Raw genomic sequence first — 22,670 nt, forward strand, 5'->3', positions numbered from 1 at the left:
TTCTCCAAGGCAGAGAGCCAAGTGGGGGGCAGGGGGTGGGAGGTGGGCAGAGCTGGGCTGTGGGCCCCCTTTGCTGCCATACTGAAGCATTCGCGGGGTCCTAGACTTAGATCGGGAAGAGACCTGCCTTAGGCCAACCCCACCTGCTGCCACGACGCAGCCCAGAACTCCTCCAAGAAGCCTCCCTGTCGGACTCCATTGGGTTTTATGGCTCTTCGGCACGTGAGGGATCAGTTATGGGGTTGTTCATTCCACATGTCGATGATGCAGGCCCGCCTGCCCAATGTCATTGATTACTGCTGTGGAAACATTAGGTCAAACACCAGGGGCCTGGTCAGTAAATTACAGCGAGGTTCCGTGGCTTAGTGGAATTTTATTACATAACACATGGCAGTTCGTGAAACGGTCAGCTTTCCATGGAGCAGAGCTCATTTTTAATGTTTCTAGGAACATTGTATGTACAGTGGGTCTCAGTGACCCCTTTAGTCCCTGAGACAAGGACTCCCTTTCTTCTTTATGTTTTATCTCTTTCCCCTCATGGTGCCTAGGACAAGACTGTGAAGTAGCCACTTAGTCACTGGTGTAGACATCATTAGTGCCAACAGTAATCAGCTCACATCTCATTTGGTCCTGTCGTTACAAACAAACAAAGGTTTGATTTGCCCAAGGTCACATAGCTGATAAGTGTCTGCCCTGAGGCAGGGATAGATTCACCAGCCTTTTCTCCCAAGGTTGGATTGGACAAGGGGCTCGCTTGAGAGTTGACTTTGGGGATCTTACAGGTCTCTAGGGTTCTGTCTTCTACTGGTCAATACTCTAGAGTCTATAACGATTTCATTGAACGATAGGGGGGCTGTGGAGCTTGAGAACTATTGGGGTGCACTGGGCTTTTAAACTCCACGACATTCACACCTAGTATAGAGGAGGACTCTGGATTTGGAGAAGCCACTTGGCCACTGTGCCGGTCCTTCCAGCCAGCTAATAAGGCCAGTGAACACGTTTGTCCACCAGCTCCAGAGTCACTCATATCCTGTTCTAAGTTGACTTCTGAATTGTGCCCTCTTCTGCCTCCCCACCCTCACTCCCTGGGGGGAATGGGTGCTAGATACTGAAGCTGTCTGAGAGTCCTTTGTGCTCACCTAAAGTCCTGTAGTTCTGGTTTAGGATGCTACCACATTCTCAAGGGTTAAGGTGAGTGACCTAAGATGTCAGGGCTTCCAAAGGGAAGTTGGAAACAATAGTAGAGCAGAAGTCAAACATTAGTTCCTCAGTATAGCTGGACCTGTTGGGAATTGTTCTGAGGAGCTGAGGCTTTGGAAAACCATTGACCCACAGAGGAAGGAGAAGCCGGCTCCACCCTGGTCTTCCTCTTTAAGGACAAAGAAGCAATCCTAGGTAGGGCTAGGGCTGAGTAATAAAGTCTGCTAGCAAGTCAGGAGCTCTGAGGCCAACTGCTTCAACTTTGAAAGCAAAGACCTATCATAATCTGTGTCTCAATTTCCCTACCTGTGCATGGTGCTGCTGGAGTAGTGTTGGGAAGAGATGTTCCCCAGCATCCTGCCTCTTCACCCTCATTTGGCTTTCTCAGCTCAGTTAGGTGTGCGTGTATACGTGTTTGTATACACACACCTGTAACCTGGATGCATACATGTGTGCAAAGCCTTGGAGCGAGCCTGAAATTCTTTTTAAGCTTTGCAAAGCACTTTACATAAATCATCTTATTTGGTGTCCACAACAATACTGTGAAATTGGTGCTGTTATCGTTTTACACATGAGAAAGACCATTGTATGCAGTTAAGTGACTTGCCTGGAGTCACACAGCTAATAGACTTCCTGACTCCAAGTCCAAAACCTTGCAACACTTAGCTGTGCTAAGTAGATTGGTTACTTTCTGCTGTGTGTGTGTGTATGTACATTATACACGCATTAAGTAAATGCAGGGTAGTTTGAGAAGAGAAAGAACACTAAGGCAGAGGAGATGGCATGTCAGTGGAGCCTTGCAGGGAATGGAGCCAGCTTGTGGAGGGCTTTTAATACCAGGCTGGGGTGTTTATATTCTATCCTAGGGACAGTGGAGAACTTGGGGAGATTTTTGAGCAGGAGAGTGACATGAGGAAGTCAAGGAAAGGTACTGAAGCAAGGAGATCAGTTAGAAAGCTTTTGTGATGGTCCAGGCAAGGGCTGATGAGGTCTGGACTCTGAGGTAGCAATTTTTGAGTGGAGAGAAAATGACAGATGTGGTAGGAGACCCAATAGAACTTGACACCTCAGGAAATAGGAGAGGTTAGGGACAGGGAAGAGTCAAGGATGACCCCAAAGTTTTGAACCCAGGATGGTTGGCGGTGCCCTTAATCCAAACAGTGAGGTTGAGTGGGGGTCAGGAATAGTGAATTCCATCGTCACAGTCCATTAGATTGTGTGCTACTTGAGAGCAGGGAATTTCCCTCCACCCCTTTCTTTGTTTTCCCAGCACTTAGCACGGTGTCGGCACATAGTAGGTACTTAATAAATGCTAGTTGACTTTCTTTGCTGATGGGACATCCATGTCTAGCATGTAGTTGGTAAAACCAGAAAGAAATGAGGACTGGATATACGTATAGATTTGAATGTCTTCTGTATAAAGAGAGTTGAATCCAAAGGAGATGATGAAATCAATGAGAACATAGAAATTGGAGAGAAATTTTACAAAACCCATGGTTAGGGTCATTGAGTCAGTCTAAACATTAAACACCTGCTATGTGCCAGTCACTGAGAATGCAAAGAAATGCAGAAAACAGTCTATGCTTTCAAGGACCTCATAATTTATTGGGGGTGGGGTGGGGGGAGATAACATATAAAGGAGCTGAAAAGGGGGGAGGGAGAGAATCCTTCACGGGGCATGATGGAATCCTACAACCATGTAGGAACTTATGAGGTGACTGGGTCCCCTCCATAGAGGATCTGGGATGAGCTCTCTGATGTCCACCCTCTCCCCTGTTCAGTCAGAGAGAGGGAAGGGCTCAAAGGACAGATGGTATGGAGGAATTGTGGATTATGGAGTTGATTTGAGCTTGCCGAAAGATGAGTTTCTAGAAACAATAAAAATGAAGTCCAGGTGAGCAGCCATATGGGAAGTAATGCTTCAGGCTTTTTCCTTACATAGAGGATCAGGGAGGAGCTCCCTGCTGTCTCTCCAATCAGAGGGAAGAAGGGGCCACAGGAGAAGGGAGTGCTGACCAAGTGGGTGAAATATATGGTCTTCCATCAGAGGAAACCAAAAATGATCTCAAACTGGGAGGAAGAGAAGGGGAGGGAGAGGTTAATAGTGTTAAGTGTTGGAAAGTTTCAGTTGAATGAAGCCATTGGATTTAGTAGTTAAGGTAATCTTTTTTTGTTGTTACTTCTTTTCTTTTTTCTTTTTTTTTTTTTGGTGGGGCAATGAGGGTTAAGTGACTTGCCCAGGGTCACACAGCTAGTAAGTCTCGAGTGTCTGAGACCGGATTTGAACTCAGGTCCTCTGAATCCAGGGCCAGTGCTTTATCCACTGTGCCACCTAGCTGCCCCCAAGGTAATCTTGAAGAAAGTAATTTCAGTAGGGTTGGAATCTAAATGGGAGGAACTGAGAGACTAATGGGTGAGGAAGTCAAGGCAATGAATGTAGACAGCTTTTTGGGGGGTTGCCAATGAGAGGGAAGAAAGAGATAGGATGATAGTTTTAGGGAATGTCAGGGTTTAAACGAATGAGGGAAACCGGTGCATGATTGCAGGCAAAGAGGAAGGGGCAGTAGAGAAGAGGAATGAGAGGGAGGGGGCTCACTGAGGCCATAAACCCCAGGAGGAGAGCACAGATTAGGGGCATGATTTAGGATTGGCCATGGCAACGTGAAGGGCCACCTTATAAAAAAGGGGGGGTGTTTCCTGAGGTCCCTTCCTTCCCCTTATGATACACCATAGCAGTTCTGGATTGAAGGCCACCCAGGTGTTCTAGTCCCTCCATCGGTGCACCTACTGTCCTGAGAGAAGGAACCTAGATTTTGAGTTGGGAGGGACCTCAGAGGTCATTACATCTAATGGCTCTTGTTACAGATGAGGCTCAGAGATGAAGGACTTGCCTGGGGTTTGCTGGGTAGTATAGCCCAAGCCTTCTGGTTTCAGATCCAGCGTTCTCAACGCTGTAACACGTCCCCTTCTTTCTTCCCTTTAACCCCACTAGATTAAATTTGTTTCCTCCATGGACCAGCTCGCCAGTTAGTTCTCAAAGGTCAGTCCTTCTGCAGTACTGAACTAAGCCAGAGCTTTCCTGAGCAGATTCTTATTCCTTGGGGTTGTTTTTGTTTAATCTACAAAGAAACTGGGGCCTCAAATAAGTTCCTTTTCAGCTTTTGAACCGCAGCCAGGCTGTCCACAGAAAGGACAGAGGCAGCTTTTGAAAAGTGGTCTCTCTTCCCTGTTTATTGTGGACGGGTGTTGGGGGGCGGGTCAGCGTCCAGTTCTGTGTCGATTGTGTTTGTCTTCATTCACTCATCCATCCAACGGAATTTATTAAGCAATATGTCTCGGGTCCTGTGCCAGCCATTAGGAAGCATACAGAAAGCAGACCTGCTCCATGCCCTTAAGGAAATTCTAATCTATTTAGAAATGCAGTTTTCTAATGCAGGCCTTTTTTTTTCCCCCTTGTGGTGGTGGTAGTGGTGCTGTATCTTACTCTGGCCCTCTCTCAGGGATATGCTCATGTGACCTTGGGCAAACTCCTAGAACTCCCTAATCCCTGGAAATGTAGGGAATTTGCTTGGCTGATATCTTCTAGTCCAAGAGGTCAAGAATTTTTTCATAGGAGGATCTGAAAGGTGACTTAATATATGTGTTTTTTTTTTTTTAATTTGCTATCCTTGTCTCCCTTCACTAACAACTGCACCTGTTTTCATCTTCTACCCACTGGTGTCAAATTCAAGTAGAAATGGCTCCCTGTTGGCCAGGGGCATATTGATTTAGAAAACCACAAGTTAACATCATCTATGATATATTATCTTTTACATTTTGTTAAATATTTCCCAATTACATTTTAATTGGGTTTTGGCCAAACTTAGGGGTTTTGTGGGAAGCCTTGTGTTTGACACCCCTGCAATAACATGATGTCAAATGTGAACTAAATGCTTATCTAGCCCATAATAACCTTGGGTGTGGTTTCCAGAGTCAGGGACAGGTTAAATGCCTTCTCCTAGCTATTCCTCACCTCACTTGCCAATATAATGAAGCAAAACCCAGTGGAAAGTTTGGGGACTCAGGACATCAATTCCACTAGCACAAGGTCACTTTCCAAGGCATGAAGAAGACATCATTCAGTTGGCATTTTGAAGAGAAAGGAACATGGTAGTGCCTCAATAGCTGCCACTGGAATCAGGAAGATGGGGAATGGGGTGGGTGGGTGGGTGTCGGGAGTCCAGGGCAAGTCAGATACTTATAGAGTAACTGCTATAAGACAAAAGGAGGAGAAGCTAGGATGATCTTGGGCTGCATTGAGAGGCATAGCTTCCAGGATAAAGAGGTGATAGCCCTGCCATACTTTGTCTTGGTCATCCTGCTGTCTAGATAATCAGTATAGCATTTACACAGCTACTTTGTGTTCCAAAATAGCTTTATCTTTACAACCACTCTGAGAATTAGACTGTATTATTAAAGCCATTTTACAGATGAGGAAACTGAGGCAACTAGTGATTAAGTGACTTGCCCAAGGTCACTTGCCTGGTAAGTGTCTGAGATTGGATTTGAACTCAGGTCTTCCTGACTCCACGTCCAGCACTCTAGCCATTGTACATCGAGAGTGTGGGCAGTTCTGGATAGTTTAGGAAGTTTAGTGGTAAATTGTTGAATCTTCAGAAGTGGGCAGCACTGATGGGGAGACGATGAACTTCAAGTTTGTGCCATGTGAGCATTAGTTGAGAGGACTGGGAAGGGAGAAGAGAAGACTCACAGAACATGGTGGAGGGAAGCCTGGAGGAATAGGGACTTTTTACTGTTTGGCCCCAGAGAGCAGAACTAGAGACCGTGAGTGGACAATACAAGGAAGCAACTCAATGTTAGGAGAAGCTCTGCAACACTCAGAGCTACCCAAAATGGGATGGGCTCCTAGACACAGTGAGGATGCCACTCATTCAATGCCTGAGAAAAGGTATGGTGTAGGAGGGAAGGTTGGCTAGAGGGCTACAGATCTCTTCCAACTCCAAGATCTTGTCTCCCTAGAGTTCAGTGTCCTTCCTAGGGAGACCTTGGTGCAGCAGGACAGCGCTTCAAGGACGGATTTTTGTATTCACTCCTCATTGCAATAAGCTTCCTCTCCCACCCATCTCTCCCTCTGTAGTTTTGTCATTCATGGGTAGTTCCAGAACTCTCTATAGACACGTGTTTTTCAGAAGCTGTGGAATACATGGACTCTGACCTCTAGTTCCTTTCCCGGGGGTGAGGGGTTGGGGGGTGGGGAAGGTTGGGAGCTTTGAAGCATTTGTTGTCCCTCACGATTTCCAGCTGTTCTTCACAGGGCAGGTCAGCCTCACTGAGGATTCCAAGAGTCCTGACACCCTTCTTACTCATTGTGGGTGGCATTCGAGGTAACCTTTTCCAGTAGGGCAAGACCCACCAGGTTCACCTCATCTCTGTCCCTTCCTTTGTGTCTTGTGAATGTCTAATGCTACAGTAGAAAGTCAAGTCCAGCAACAGAACACCATGAGTCCAGGGGAGGCCTTTATCCATCACCCAGAGAGGGTGACAGATTGTGTGTCAGGAAGAGATGCCCAGACTTGTACCTAGAGCTCCCTGGGGTTTCCATGCCTGTAACATCTAGAGATGGAGGGGCAGTTTGTTTTTCTTTGCATGCCCAGCAGCTGGCAGGATGTCTGGCACATGGTGTTTAATAGAAACCCGCTGAATTGAATGGGAGCCAACTCTCCTTTGACTGAGGCTACATCCAGAAGAACATGGGGCATCTTTGGATGTCCTCGTTGAAGGAAAGAATGGGGAGAATTTAGACACAAGGTCTCGGGACCTTGGTATAGGAGGAGAGGCATCAGACTAGTCCTCAACCTCATATACGCAGCCCCACTGATTATCTGACAGGTACCCCCTCCTCTCCTGGTCCTGCCTGGATAGCAGTGCTATGCACTGTGCTTGAAATCCATCTGTGTCCTCCTGACTTGGCCTCTAGAGGTAGGTGTGGGCTAGGAGAACAGCAATCCTGGCCCTGGTACGGTAGAGGGAGCCCCGGCAGAGGCTGATCCTCAGGAAGTCGTGAGGGCTAAAGGAGGAGAGAGACACTGTATATATGAGGTGGCTGGTGAGTGGGCTGGGATGTGGGGAGCAGGACATAGCACAGCAATGAGACGGGGCTTGGAGGGTCCTTCCCTTGGGGCCATTCTCAGAATCCTTTTCCATCTGCCATTCATTTTGGGGATGCTTTGGATTTGGGGGTTAGCTGAGGAATAGATCTTCCCCCACGCCCTGTCCTTATCCAGCCCAGGGCTGCCTCTTCCACTTTGTTCTCTACCATAGTAGGCATGGATGTTGTTAGTGGTTGAATGGGGAAGACTGGAGCTGGGTGGGTGTGGGGGGATGACAGGGAAGAAACTCTGGGCTCAGGGAGATGATCTTGGAGACACCATCCTGAGCCAGGTGGTTGGAACAAGCTTCCCCCCTTCCTAGAGGGCAGCTGAGGACCAGATACCCTCCTGGAGCTAAGCCGGCCAGACCCACAGGCTATGAGACCACAGGGCAATGAGGTCCCTATTCCTCTCTGGGAAGGTGGATTTGTCTGTCTCTGCCCCTTCAGCATCAGAGAAGAGCCTCTAACAGGAGCATCATTGGCTTAGATTTCCCCAGCACTCTTGTGTCGGGGCAGTAGGTGGTGTAAGTAGATGATTCCTATTTGGGAGAATTGTTTGCATAGCCAGCTAGCACGATCAGAAACGGGGTCAGAATTCTTTTCTTTATGGCCTGGCTCAGGTGCTACCTCCTCCGGGAAGCCTTCCCTGAGCCCCCTCTCCCCCAAACCAAAACTTCAGCTGTGTTCTCTGCCCCAGATTTTCCTAGAACATTCTTATGGGCCTTCCCATTGCCCTATTGTCTATTACCTTGTATTATATTTACCTTTATTCAAGTAAACCCATCTCCCCTCCCTGTTCTAGTAGAATGTAAACTTGGGATCGTGTCCTCTTCCATGTTTGTATTTTCAGCACCTAGCACTGACCCTTGTGTGGAGTGGGGGCCTAATAATTGATGTGAGAGGACTGATGGACCCAGCCTAGCATCTGAGGCTGGAAGGAGCCTTGAAGAGCATCTCATCTGATGTAATTTTTTGGGGGGGGGGGCAGGGCAATGAGGGTTAAGTGACTTGCCCAGGGTCATACAGCTAGTGTCAAGTGTCTGAGGTCGGATTTGAACTCGGGTACTCCTGAATCCAGGGTTGGTGCTTTATCTACTGCACCACCTAGCTGCCTGAGTTGATGTAATTTTATAGAAGAGGAACACAAAGCCCCGAGGTCACACTGGTATTGACAGGAAGGGGATAAATATTTATACCTACTGGGCGCTGTACTAAGCACTGCTACCAGCATTCCCTCATTTGATTTTCACAACAACCCCATGAGGTAGATGCTCTTATTATCCCCATTATACAGTTGAGGAAACTGAGGCAAACAGGTTAAGTGACTTGTCCATTGTCACAGCCCAGGAGTGTCTGGAGTTGAGTTTGACCTTGGGTCTTCCCTAATCCAGACTCAGTGTGCTGTCCACTATGCCACTCCGGTAAGTAGCAGAGTCAGGATTTGAACCTTGGTCCTTTTGACTCCAGAGTATATTTTTCATGCTATGACACATCTTCCCTATCTACAGAGAGTCCCTTATATTGTCCAGCCCATCTGGAGGGAAAGGCAGGCTGTCTTCCTTTCCTCACCCTAAGCAAGGGGACACTTATTCCTGAGACCAAGAAGAGACAGGACTTGGCTTCCTGTGTTCTGGGGTACCTTATTAACTGCTGCCCTTCCCCCACCATCAATACGTTGCTCTGCCATTTTGGAGGCTCAATTTTTCTTGGGTGGATTGGTAATTTTATTATTCCTGCCATGGATTCCATATTCCTCAGGGAAGTGGAAGGTTCCACTTGGGCCATCTCTGCCTTTGGAGAGCTGGAGACCCAAGGTAGTCGGGTCCTGCTGGCCAAGAACTCCAAACTCTCTATCTCCTCTTGGCAGGCTAATGCCATGGCTCCAGGTAGCTGACTGATCTGGGGAAAGAAGCAGAGGCTCATCTTCAGACCTGCTTTCATTACATCACAGCCCGGTGGCAGAATCTCCAACAACCTCCTCTATTACAGACTCAGAGGTTATTTGAGCAGGAAGGGAATGGAGGTATCATCCAGGGGGACACCCTAATTTTAAAGATGAGGAAATGGGGGTCCAACTACTCCAAATGGGGTGATTTAAAGTGCTTTGGAAACCATGGGACGCTATATCCTCATCCTTACTATTGTCCAAGCTCTTGTGCTTGGCATTCAAAGCTCCCTACATTCTGCCCCTACTCTATGATTTCTCAACTGCTTTCCAAATTTCTCCTTTCACTCTGCCCAACTCCTTCCCCCCGAAGATACCAGAACCCATTTCCACTTCTTTGATTTACTCATATTGTTTTCCTGCCTGCAATACCAACTCTGTTCCCTTCTCCCTAAATTCTACCCATTCTCTAAGCCCCACCTCCTTTGGGAAGCCTTTCCCAAGTGCTTCCGTCCTTCCCTGCTCTCCCTTCTGTGACGTGTATAGCTCTTGCTACATGGCTAGCACTTTCTTTCCTGCTTGTTGGTCCCACTTCCCTGCTGGTTATGAGTTTCCTGAGGGCATAGATTGACCGTACAATTCTCTTGTATCCCCTATGGTGTTCAGCTCCCCAGGGAAGCCCAGAATAAGGGCTTCTTCCCCCAGCTGCCTTGCCTCTTTTTTGTGTGTGTGGGCCAATAGGGGTTAAGTAACTTGCCCAGGGTCACACAGCTAGTGAGTGTCAAGTGTCTGAGGCTGGATTTGAACTCTGGTCCTCCTGAATCCAGGGCCGGTGCTTTATTCACTGTGCCATCTAGCTGCCCCCTGCGTTGCCTCTTAAAAGACCATCTCATGGGGCAGCTAGGTGGTGCAGTGGATAGAGCACCAGCCCTGGAGTCAGGAGTACCTGAGTTTGAATCCGGCCTCAGACACTTAACACACACTTACTAGCTGTGTGACCCTGGGCAAGTCACTTAACCCCAATTGCCTCACTAAAAATGAAAAAAAAAAAAACGCTAAAAAAAAAAAAAAGACCATCTCAAACTCTTCCCTCCACCCAAGCTGGAAGTTAAGTCTTCTTGCCTTCTCCCCAGCTCTACCCACATTTGTGACCATTTTCATGGCCCAGTGCCTAGATGACGTCTAAAGCCCCTCCCAGTTCTGACATCACCCATTCTAGAGATATGGACACTGAAATTTGTCCAAAGGTATAGCGGGTCTTCTCACTTTAAGTCCAGTGCCCTTTCTGCCACATATAAGGATGCCCACTTTTCCCCCTTTCCAGGGAAAGCTCACCTCCTAAGGGACTTACGGGATTGGACAGCTCCAATGTGCCTGCACTCGTCAGAGTAACTGTCAAGGAGCCCACAAATCGGTCGGTCCCTTGCTCTTTCCCTAACCTTATGTCTTAGTGACCTCACACAAGCCACCATCCATCTCTCCCCTAAAAGCCTGATTGATAGCAATCCCAGATGGGGAACACTTGGCCCGGATGTGTCAGGTGAGGGGCTGGATGCTGGGCTGGCATCCCGTCCTGTTACCTGTAGGCAGAGCCAAAGCTTCGGAAGGTATTCCTGTGGGGAGAAAAGCAATACTTAGTTAGGCCTGAGGTGGGAAGCCCCTAGCCTGCTCCCCGTGGACGACCCCTAAGATGGGTCACTTACGTGGTGTCATGAGCCAGGGGTTTCTGTCCATACTGGTCAAGACTGGGGTTCTGGCTAAGACAGTACTAAGAGAGGACCAGAGAGGAGACAGCGATCAGTAAATAGTGGCCTTTTCCCAGCTCTCCTCATGGAACCTTGGAGGTCCTTGGGGAGGGGGTCTGTGTGTTCCCAGGGGGCCAGGATTCATGCTTTTTCCTGCCCTCATGGAGGAGGACTGCAGTCAAGGGATTGAGAAGCACAGAATGTTAGCATCCATCCATTCTCATTCCCTTATTTGACAGATGAAGAAATGGAATAAATTGTTCAAGACCACAGAGACAGGGGCCAAGCTGAATCCTGAAGTTCCCCAGAGGCCTTGGAGGGGTTTGGGGGGAGTGGTTAAAGAGTGACTCTGCCTGTATTTCAGTTGTGAACACTGGAGCCAAACAGGCCTAGGAGGAGGAGGAGGATGGCTTCAGGAAGAGAGGCCCTTTTTTTTGTCCCAGTCGATCATAACTCCACTTTACATTTGTATGGTGCTTTGTAGTTTGACCTATTGGTTATGCAAGGGTGTTGTCTGGGAGACATGTATTCTTTTTTTTTGGTGAGGCAATTGGGGTTAAGTGACTTGCTCAGGGTCACACAGCTAGTAAGTGTTAAGTGTCTGAGGCTGGATTTGAACTCAGGTCCTCCTGAATCTTGGGCTGGTGCTCTATCCACTGTGCAACCTAGCTACCCCGAGACATGTATTCTTATTTTTATTTTGAAGATGGGGAAACTGAGGCCCAGTGAGGGGAATGACTTGCCCAAAGTGACATGGAACAGCTGGGATCTTAAGATTTATACCCAGAAGGGATATTATAGGTCATGGAGTTTAACAGCCTTCTCCTCTCCCCACCCCTAATCTCATTTTATATGCAGGGAAACTTGAGGCTCATGAAGGTTTGATAATTTATCCAGGGTCACACCTAGGTCCTCAGACTCCCAGTGGAATCCAGGGAGCAGAGATGTAAACTGGGGTGACAACTAGGCAGTTACACCAGGACTCCACTGGCTTACAGGTCAGCACCCTTGAGAACCATCTTGTCAGGGGAGTCATATTGGGGGACTCTTCTGTGGTTCCCTGACTGCCCTTCCCTCCTCCACTCAGGACCACCAAAGCCCCCCCAACATATTCCTCTCATTAATAAGGAGGAATTCCTTTTTCTATGATCTGTTTCAGCCAGGGTCAGGGCAGAGGGATATGGGAGCTGCCTCATTCCTGTCTACCCTCTTTTCCCACTCTACCCTCTCTGGGACATCCGGGCTAAGAGGGACCCATCCCAATGGAGATGTGTCCGTGCCTGCCCTCTGCCAGGGCCCAGGATCACCAGGCAGTGTGGCAGGCAAGGACAACTCCAGTAATCCTACCCGCCAGCACTGGGTGATATCCGGCTTCAGGTACCGCACAGCGTAGCCACTGAAACCCTCAACTGTGGAAAGAGAAACAGGTGACGCCCAGCTCAGGCCCACAGCAGGGGCACCACTTCTATCACACTACAGATGGAATCCGTCCTACACAGGGGCCCGAATAATACACCCTCAAGCCCCACCTGCCATCATGTCTGCCCCAAACCTATTCTAGCTTCTAGGGTCACTTTTTTGGGTCAAGGTGCCATCTCCAGAAGGTCTACCTCACCTCATTCTAGCCTAAAATGCTTCTGTTAAGGCGAGGGGCCCATTTTGCACATCAGTTGATCAGATTGGCTCCTGGTCAGCCAGCATTGAGCAGGCCCTTAGAAATGGGGCACAGACTAGGCAGATTTTGGACAGGGGGAGCAGGGGAGACACCCAAAGGTGAGACACTGAGAAAAATGGAATGAGGGAGAAGGAACATGAAGCTCCCTGGCTTTCTAATTATCTCCGGCATTCTCTGGGCCAAGGCAGAGGCTTCTGCTGTCTAGAGAGAGGATGTTCCCTGTCCCCTCCCCCCAGCTCCCAGGGCCTTGTTTCCTCCATATTTCAGAGTCTGACACTCAGGTCTCAGATGGACAGGAAGGAGCCCGCCATAGGGAGGAAGGCTTTGCTTCCGGCCTCGGCAGGACCCGGAGGTGGGGACAATATCTCTGTTGGAAACAGGGAGGCAACTGCACATAGACATCCTGTCCCCTCCTACAGGTGCTGCTCAAGAGAATAATTAATAACTAATGTTTCTATGACCCTTCTGGGTTCACAAAACCCTTTCCTATTTTTCTGAGGCATGCCGTGCAAGTGTTCTGAGGCTTAGAAAGTTGGCCTGCCAGGGGTTACACAGTTGATCAAGTGTCATAGCTGGGATGAAGGCAGATAAGTTGAAAACTAAAAAGTGAACGACCTAAACAAGCCATAATATGTATGACACGTTAGTAAGAAGTGACTGACTTCTTTGGTTAGAAAGCTGCCGTGTGGGGGGCAGCTAGGTGGCACAGTGGATAAAGCACCGGCCCTGGATTTAGGAGGACCTGAGTTCAAATCCAACCTCAGACACTTGACACTTACTAACTGTGTGACCCTGGGCAAGTCACTTAACCCTCATTGCCTTGCAAAACAAACAAAAAAGAATGCTGCTGTGCACTTAGAAAGATCTGGTGGACAGCCCTTGTTGGGACTTGAGCCCAGGTCAGCTGACTCCAAGACCACTGGTCATAACAGTTCTCAGAGCTAGGAAGATACAAGGACGGGAAACCTCATGCTTCCCACAGTGCTTTCATAGTCATCTTCTTGTTTCATCCTGTGAAGTTGGAAGGAACTATTACCCCTGCTTTATAGAGGAAGAAACAGCCTGCAATGGAGCCAGGGCAGACATTGAGGAACTTGGGAGACTTCCTTCCTTCCTTCCTTCCTTCCTTCCTTCCTTCCTTCCTTCCTTCCTTCCTTCCTTCCTTCCTTCCTTCCTTCCTTCCTTCCTTCCTTCCTTCCTTCCTTCCTTCCTTCCTTCCTTCCTCCCTCCCTCCCTCCCTCCCTCCCTCCCTCCCTCCCTCCCTCCCTCCCTCCCTCCCTCCCTTCCTTCCTTCCTTCCTTCCTTCCTTCCTTCCTTCCTTCCTTCCTTCCTTCCTTCCTTCCTTCCTTCCTTCCTTCCTCCCTTCCTTCCTTCCTTCCTTCCTCCCTTCCTCCCTTCCTCCCTCCCTCCCTTCCTCCCTCCCTCTTTCACTTCCTCCTCTTCTCCTTCCCCCCATCCTCCCATTTCCTCCTTCCCTTATCCCAATCATGACTGCCTCATACTTCGTGTCCCCCCTCCCCACAATGAGTCCTCAGGCCTCTTCCCACCCACCCACCCTTGCCAGTCCCACCCTTCCTGCTACAGACCCTTTTTATCCACAAGGGGAAGCTTGAACTCTCCTGATGCAGAGACAAAGTGGGACCAGTCTTCAATGGCACGGGTGTGGCAGGGCCAGTCGATTTGGTTAATGCCGGGTGCAAGTGGGGCCATCTTTCCACACTGGTACCTCTTTTTAAGCATCTGTCCTGTCCCAGTGATTTCCTATACAGGGAGACCCAGGCCCAGAGTGAATGAGGAAGGAGCTTCTGGTCCTGAGATGCTGGGATAATGGAGGATGGGGTTGGGGTAGGGCAGTCCCCAAAGACAGTGGCAACATTTTCATTGGGCCCATTCCAGAGCCAGTGCAACACTAGACCCCTGATAAAGTCACAGGACCCAGGAATGTACCCATCCTTCCCTGGGCTCACTGTTCTGTCCCTCATTACCTCCTCCCATCCTATCAGCTCTTCCCCCATCAATCAATGAACAACTGTTTATTAAGTGACAACTGAATGCTGAGTGCAATTCTAGGTGCTGGAGACTCAACATGAAAAAATAATTCCTCCCATTCACCCATATGTTCACATTGGGAAATAAAAGAGAGTGGTCAGGAGTTGAGCCCCGAAATGCTTCCCCCTTCCCACTCAAGGCCAGCCCTGATCAGGTGGTAGGGGAGCTTGTTCCCTTCCTCCCCTGCTTAGTGGAACAGAGAGAGCAGACACTCATTGCTGCTGGGTCCCCATCCTGGGAGCGAATGATGGAGGGGCATCCTCAGTCACATCTGCCCCTCAGGTCTTTGTGACTAATAGGTCTGAGGGATCGATTGCGTCGATGATTGGAGATGCTGGAAAACCCCACAGTGGGACTGAAACCAGACAACAGATTTCCAAATGGGACTTGGTCCTTCAAAATGTAAGTTAGGGAAGAGAGGGAGAGGCTGGCACTGGGGGGCTGGTCCTGCTTGCTCCTTCAACAGCTTGTTCCATACATGCCCTGGGACCCTTCTCCTCCCTCTGCCTCCAACCCTGCCATCCTCCCTCCACCTTCAAGCTAGACCCATGTCTAGGAGGGCCACTCACCAGGCCATTCAGGCTTTTGTTGGGGACACCCAGGAGGCTGAAGTGAGCCCTGTTAAAGTCACCTGCAGATGAGAGAAGCAAATGGCAGAGAGTGTGTCTGGGGGTGTGTGGCCTGTGTGTGTGTTTGTGGTATGTGTGCTTGTGTGACTGTGGTGTGAATTGTCTGCACTGATTGTGTCTTTGGGTCCTGTGTAGAAATATAGTATTGCAGCTTGTTGTGGGCAAAGTCCTTTGACTATTATTGTACAACTGAGCCTTTATGATCGTGGTGTGGAGTATTAAAATGTGGAGGTCTGTCTCTGGATCTGAGTGTTTCTTTTTGTATGTGTTTCTTTTTGTATAACTTCATCCAGGTTACCCAGGTAGCAAAAGAGTGGGGTTTTGGATTGTGGACATAGCTTTTCTTTTCTTTTTATGGAAACCTTAATAGTATTTTATTTTCCCAATTACATAAAAAGATAGTTTTCAACATTCATTTTTGTAAGATTTTGAGTTTCAGATTTTTCTCTCCCCTTCCCTCTCTAAGGCAGAAAGCAATCTGACTAGCTGTGTGACTCTGGGCAAGTCACTTAACCCTCATTGCCCTGCCAAAAAAAAAAAAGAAAGCAATCTGATTTAGGTTTTATATTACAATCATGTTAAACATGTTTCCATATTAGTCTTGTTGTGAAAGAAAAAATCAGAACAAAAGGGAAAAACCACAAGAAAGGAAAAATAACAGAAAAAGCAAAACTAGTATGCCTCAATCTGCATTCAGATTCCATAGTTCTTTCTCTGGATGTGGAGAGCATTTTCCATGATGAGTCTTTTGGAATTGTCTTGGATCATTGTATTGCTGAGAAGAGTTAAGTCTATCATAGTTGATCATGCACAATGTTGCTGTTTCTATGAATAATGTTCTCCTGGTTCTGCTTACTTCACTCAACATTAGTTCATGTAAGCCTTTTTATAGTTTTTCTGAAAGTTTTTCTCAAATCTGCCTGCTCATCATTTCTTACAGCACAATAGTATTCCATTACATTCTTATACTGCAACTTGTTCAGCCATTCTCCATTTGAGGAGTATCCCCTCAACTTCCAATTCTTTGCCACCACAAAAAGAGCTGCTATAAATATTTTTGTACATATGGGTCCTTTTTCATTTTTTATGATCTCTTTGGGATACAGATCTACTAGTGGTATTGCTGGATCGAGGGGTATGCAGTTTTATAGCCCTTCCAAATTGTTCTCAAATTGGATCAGTTCACAACTCTACTAACAATGCATTGGTGTTCTAATTTTCCCAAATCTCCAACATTTATCATTTTCTTTTTTTGTCACATTAGCTCATCTGATAGATATGAAGTAGTACCCCAGAATGGTTTTAATTTTCATTTCTCTTATCAATTGTTATTTAGAACATTTTTTCATGTGATTATAGATAGCTTAAATTTCTTCATCTGAAAACTACCTGTTCACATTTTTGACCACTTATCAATTGGGGAATGACTTGTATTCTTTTTTTTTTGCAGGGCAATGAGGGTTAAGTGACTTGCCCAGGGTCACACAGCTAGTAAGTGTCAAGTGTCTGAGACTGGATTTGAACTCAGGTCCTCCTGAATCCAGGGCTGGTGCTTTAGCCACTGCACCACCTAGCTGCCCTATGACTTGTATTCTTATAAATTTGACTCAATTCTCTATATGTCTGAGAAAGAGGCCTTTATCAGAAACACTGCATGTAAAAATTGTTTCTCAGCTTTCTTCTTTCCTTCTAATCTTGGTTGCATGGTTTGTGCAAAAGCTTTTTAATTTAATATAGTCAAAATGATCCATTTTGCTTTTCATTATATTCTCTGTCTCTTGTTTGGTCATAAATTCTTCCCTTTTCCATATATCTGACAGGTAAACTGACATGCCTTTTCTTTAAATAGCTCCTACCCTCCCTGATATTCTCTGTGACAATGTGTGGCTACGTGAGGGAGAGAGAGAGAGAGAGAGAGAGAGAGAGAGAGAGAGAGAGAGAGAGAGAGAGAGAGAGAGAGAGGGAGGGAGGGAGGGAGGACTAGGCATTGTTCTTCCCATTTTCCAGATGGAAAGAGAGGTCGAGGGGAATATTTTAGGATCATAGATTTAGAACTGAAAGGAACCTTGGAGACAATCTTTTCTAACCCCTGCTCCCCAACTTTACAATGGAAGAATCTGAGAACCAGGGAGTTGAATTGCTTGCCCAAGGTCACAGTCTCCTTTAGTTCTTTCTACATGCCTGAGCCTTAGTCCTATAGCCTATAGAAGTTCTCTGTAGGGCCCTTGCCTCCATCATGTCCAGGCTTGGGACTCCTGACAGTCTGGCCCAGGTGGGCATTATTACCTTTGGTGCAGTAGGTAGAAGACCGGCAGTGCTCATCGGGGAGTCTTGCAATGACTGTGTCCATGTCCATCCGCCGCAGGGTGGGCAGGTAGGGGTGGTAGAGTTGCTGTTTCACCCCGGGGAGCATGTTCTTCTTTGGCGGTATGGGGAACATGATGGCTGGGGATGCGTAAGTTTCGATGGAGTTATCACTCCAAGGGACCAAGTCGATGATCCGAGCCATGGCTGAGAAAGCCCATAGTGAGATAAAACCACATGACAGATATCTAGTAAGAAGGCTGAGCCGAGAGACCACCAGGGCTCTTGGCTCCTCCTAGACTTCTCTCCCTCCCACCCAGAATTGAGAAGCAAGAGGAGAAACAAAGAAACAAACAAAAAGAATTGAGAAGACTCCTTGGAGAGGGGGAGGCCAGTCCACGAGCCCTAGAATTTCAGAGCCACCAGACCTGGTAAGTTGGCCCTGCTCTGGCAACTCTATCCATTATTTCTCATCTCTTTGCCTGATTGGGTTTAATGGAGGAGGGTGGAGGGATGAGGTTTTCTGGGACCCTCTCCCATCTCTACCTCGTGCTAACCTGAGCTCCTCAGGTCCAGAGGCATCTCATGGGGAGAGGCCCATGTAATAGAGCCTAAGAATCTTGTTTTGAGACGCTGGCACCCAGCCTGAGCTGAGTCCAGATTCTTCAGTATGACCAGGACATTGGAATAGAGGCCTGGGAGATTGCATGATAGCCTAGCAAGACAGCCAAGCCTGAGGAGAGGGACTCCCTCTGTCTCACTAGCCTGCCCTCCCACCCCCAACTTCAGCTAAGGGTGGCAGTATGTTTACCTCCCAACCTCCATAACCAGTGCGGAGCCAGGGCATGAAAGCTACTAGGCCTCCTTTATCTTCAGCTCTGGCCCACCTTTACTCCTCTTGGCCAGGGATAGAGGGCTTCAATTCCTACAGCCCACCCTGGCCCTGAGAGAGGGGACTGAAGCCTTGAATTCCAGAAAGGGGAAGTAGGACTGACATCCCCACCCCAAGATCCTAGTCCCATCCCTATTTATCTTCCTCATCCCCCTCTAAAATTCCTTCCTCTTTTTCCAAGGCTTCAGAAACTCCTTGCTTCCCTCCCTCTCCCTACCAGCCAGAAAGCAGGGAGTCTATAATAGCTGACATTTATATATGGCTTGTAAAGCTCTTTACAAACAGCATCTCATTTGATCTTTAAAATAGGTGCGGGGCAGCTAGGTGGCTCAGTGGATAGAGCACCAGCCCTGGAGTCAGGAGGACCTGAGTTCAAATCTGGCCTCAGACACTTAACACTTACTAGCTGTGCGACCCTGGGCAAATCACTTAACTTAACCCCAACTGCCTCACCAAAAAAACAAAACAAGAAAAACAAAATAGGTTCTATTTTTTCCCCCAATTTTTCCAGCAGGAGATGGACTAAAGCCTCTTGCCTGTCAGGGGAACTTCAGTTCCAACTCCCTTCCATGAACAGCAAAAGGATCCGTGAATTAAAAAATAAAAAGAAACCCAGCTTGATTAAGAGCTTCTGCAAAGGGAGAAAATTCCTTCAGAAGTTCAATTTGAAGTATCAGTGGATGAGTCGGAAGAAGCGTCAGGGTAAAAATGAAATTGGGCAATATTTTTTGTTTGTTTGTTTGTCTGTTTGTTTTTTTGTGGGGCAATGGGGGTTAAGTGACTTGCCCGGGGTCACACAGCCAGTAAGCATCAAGTGTCTGAGGCCGGATTTGAACTCAGGTACTCCTGAATCCAGGGCCGGTGCTTTATCCACTGTGCCACCTAGCCACCCCCAAAATTGGGCAATATTGAAGGAATTCAAGAAGGACTCGAATTTAGTTCTTAAAACACACACACACACACACACACACACACACACACACACACACACACACACACACACATACAACGCCAACCTGGAAAACTGCAAAATGATAGCGAAGATCTGAAAATCTTGGTGCTAGAGTCATATTCGAGATTCAACTAAATAAAGCTGAGGTCAGTGGATGGAAAAACAAAATGGAAGAAGAAATGGAATAAAACAAAAATGATGGAGGGATGTGCCGAACAAAATAATTTGGAATTATAATAAATTTGGAAAGCAAGACAAGAAGGACAAATCTCAGATTAATTAGGGTTGTAGAAGGTACTGGAAAAAATTCGGAAAAGATCTCCATGGTAGTCTACAACAGGAATCACTAAAATGAGGGAAATACAAGACCAGAAGAAATTCTTAACTTGGGATTCACCAACACATATCATCGATGAACATTTATTGAGTGCTTATTAAATCTGTCACTGTGTTTAGTACTTGGCACCACTGTAATAAATGTTTATTGAAGAGGCAGCTAGGTGGTGCAGTGAGTGGATAAAGCATTGGCCCTGAATTCAGGAGGACCTGAGTTCAAATCCAGCCTCAGACACTTGACACTTACTGTGTGACCCTGGGCAAGTCACTTAACCATCATTGTCCTGCAATATATATATATACACACACACACACACACACACTAAGAACTGGGGAAAAGGTAAAAAAACAACCCCACAAACAAAAAACACCGCCAAAACCCAAGCCCAACAATCCCTGTCCTCTGGGAGCTTCCAGTCTAATGGAGGAAATAACATGCAAATAACTATGTGCATACAAGACACATACAGGATAAACTGAAGACAATGGACAGAGAGAGGGCACTAGAATTATAAAGATAAAAGAACAGACCAGACTACTCCAGGGAGCAGGAGCAGGAACAAGAGCAGAATTAGAATCAGAATGCATGTCTCCGTGGCTCCCAGTCCAATGTTCTTTTCCCCAGTGTGGTGTGACCGGGAGTCCTTCTCCAGTCCTGACTTCTATGCCTTCATCTCCCAATCTCAGCCTCCTACCTGAGAGGGATAGGTACCCAAAGACATGGGAACATTGAAAGGGGAGGAAGGAGGGAGAGCAACATTTGGACCACGAGGTTCTGTTTGGGGAGGCAAATGTGCATAGGACTCTTGAGGAAGAGTACCATATGGGAAGGTTTCTGGAAGCTAGTGGGCATCAGAAAGGGTACTGAGTGACCAGAATTGGCAAGGGAAGGCAGAGGAAAGGAATCAGTAAAAAGCCATAGAATGATGGGATTTACAACTGGAAGAGACTTTAGGAAGCATTGAGCTCAACCCTTTTATCTTAAAGCTGGGGAAAAATGAAGTCTAAAAGCTCAATAAGTAGCCCAAGCTGGCAGGAACGGTTAAGTGGCAAAGCCAAAATCTGATAACAGGTCTTCAAACTCCAAACCCTGTGTTCTTCCCACTCTTCTGATGCTACCGCTAAGGGTTCAGAAAGGGAGGTGGGAGAAGGACCCAGAAAGGGAGGTGAGGAATGGCTAGGAACGAACCTTGTCTACTTGGAAATCCTCAGAAAGCCTGGTTTCTGTTGACTCTAAAGAGGGCAATACCATCCGGGGGCCAAGGACCTCTGATGCAATTTGTGGGCTGGGGTTTCTATTTTATCCAGGTCACCATATGTCTTCCAAGGAAGAAGCAAAGAAGTAGGAAGGGAAGAAAGATCAATGCTCCAGCAGAGGGGATCAAAACAAACAAACATTCTGAGGAAACAAGATCTGTCCTCTCTGAGTTCCTCCCATTGTGAGGTCTCCATCCCTTGTCCTTCTGTTTACTGATCCCCTTATTCACCAGGGCAACGGACAGCTCCCATCCAAAGTCTTTCCTGGGCAGGAAAGTCAGGGTTGCTAGGTTACTGGAGCTGTGTCACCAAAGTTACCTGGAAACTGGCGACCCCTATTCAACCCAGCTGAAAGGAAATTCTCCCAGTTGGGGAGGGCTCTGGGCAGCTGCTACAGAGGATAAGAAGTTCTTCAGGGGAATACTAGTCAGAGAACTGGGGGTGGGGGAGCTGCTGTGTTGTGGAGACAGAGGGGGAACAGGCTCAGAATCAACCCAGGGGAACCCCACTCATACATCCCACCCCTAAGCAATGCCAGGCAGAGCAGGACTCACCTCCTGGAGGCAGGCACAGAGATGAGAAATTACTTTTCTCTGGGTGTTTGGGTACCTATGGTAAAGATTTCATTGGATTCAGCTCTTTGTCTCTTAGAGCCAGACGGAAGCCCTGGAATAGTTGCTATCTGAGCCCAGCGGCACAGCCCAAGGCAAGCTTTCTCCAAAGGGGTGCTTGGAAGAGAGGCTGGAGGGAGGCATAGAAAAGTGGGCTTCTGGCTTGTTGAGGGGAGTTAACGCGATGCCACTGGGGTGGCAATAAATGACTTGTCATTTCCCTAAATCTTAAAAATAGTTGAAATGTTTGATAAAGTTTGCAAAATAATCCATATACATGATCTAATTTGGACCTCGTAGCAATTGCGAGGATCAGGGGAAAGGAGGAGGGGTTGAGGATTAGATCTCTGCTTGTCTACCCCTTGTCTTGTACCTCCTTGCCTTGAGTCATGTTCCTACGTGTCACCTGATGAATTCATCCTGCACCCAACTTGAGTTCACATCACCCTCACTTGGAAACCAACAGAGCAGGAGAGCTGTCCAGCATATGTCCTTCCTTCTATGTGAGACTTCTCCTGGGTAATTCTTTTATTTGCAATTTACCCAAGTCCTCTCAGGTCCACTATATGTTTCTCCATTTCTTTTGGGGAGAACTTCAGCTTTAAATTCTCCATGGAAGACAGCAATATGTGGCTCAAAATATATTTATATGCATATATGTGTGTGTATATACACACGTCTGTATACATATCATGGATAATGACATCAGAAGAATGCTGGAGTTGAAAAGGTGGACTTTTGTTTCAGAAGGAACCGTGTGGTTTCTTTTTAAATTTAATTTTTTTCAATGAACAGAAATGATTTTTTTTTCTTTCCCACCCCTTCTCTCCCCACTGAAAAAGAAAGAAAAAAACATTCTTGGAACAAAAATGCAGAATCAAGCAAAAAAAAAATCCTTCATTGTCCACATCCCCAAAATATAGTTCTCAGTCTGGAGAAGGGAAGGGAATTAGCATTTATATATACTATTGTTTGTTGGTTTTT

At 47.2% G+C, this 22,670-nt stretch overlaps 1 protein-coding gene across 1 annotated transcript; it reads right to left on the reverse strand.

Moving 5' to 3' along the window:
* Window positions 1-9,099: 9,099 nt before the first annotated feature.
* Window positions 9,100-21,236, reverse strand: LOC122743645 (testis, prostate and placenta expressed). The gene is made up of 8 exons (XM_043988741.1): window positions 21,008-21,236; window positions 17,621-17,845; window positions 15,275-15,336; window positions 14,243-14,417; window positions 12,329-12,390; window positions 10,940-11,004; window positions 10,817-10,849; window positions 9,100-9,250 (listed from the first exon to the last, which is right to left on the reverse strand). Exons 2-8 carry the CDS (start codon window positions 17,841-17,843, stop codon window positions 9,220-9,222), a joined length of 651 nt encoding a protein of 216 aa, XP_043844676.1. The 5' UTR covers window positions 17,844-17,845; window positions 21,008-21,236; the 3' UTR covers window positions 9,100-9,219.
* Window positions 21,237-22,670: the final 1,434 nt, after the last annotated feature.

The sequence above is a fragment of the Dromiciops gliroides genome, chromosome 2 (genome assembly GCF_019393635.1).
Source record: "Dromiciops gliroides isolate mDroGli1 chromosome 2, mDroGli1.pri, whole genome shotgun sequence".
Classification (NCBI taxonomy): domain Eukaryota; kingdom Metazoa; phylum Chordata; class Mammalia; order Microbiotheria; family Microbiotheriidae; genus Dromiciops; species Dromiciops gliroides.

Bases quoted from the DNA above. Each gene is read 5' to 3' on its own strand.
- LOC122743645 (XM_043988741.1), bottom strand. From the start codon at position 17,843: ATGGCTCGGATCATCGACTTGGTCCCTTGGAGTGATAACTCCATCGAA. The intron at 14,418-15,274 runs GTGAGTGGCCCT...CTCCCTGTATAG, and splicing joins ACAAAAGCCTGAATGGCCTG to GAAATCACTGGGACAGGACA. The intron at 9,251-10,816 runs GTAACAGGACGG...TTCTTTCCCCAG, and splicing joins AGCTTTGGCTCTGCCTACAG to ATCAGTCAGCTACCTGGAGC.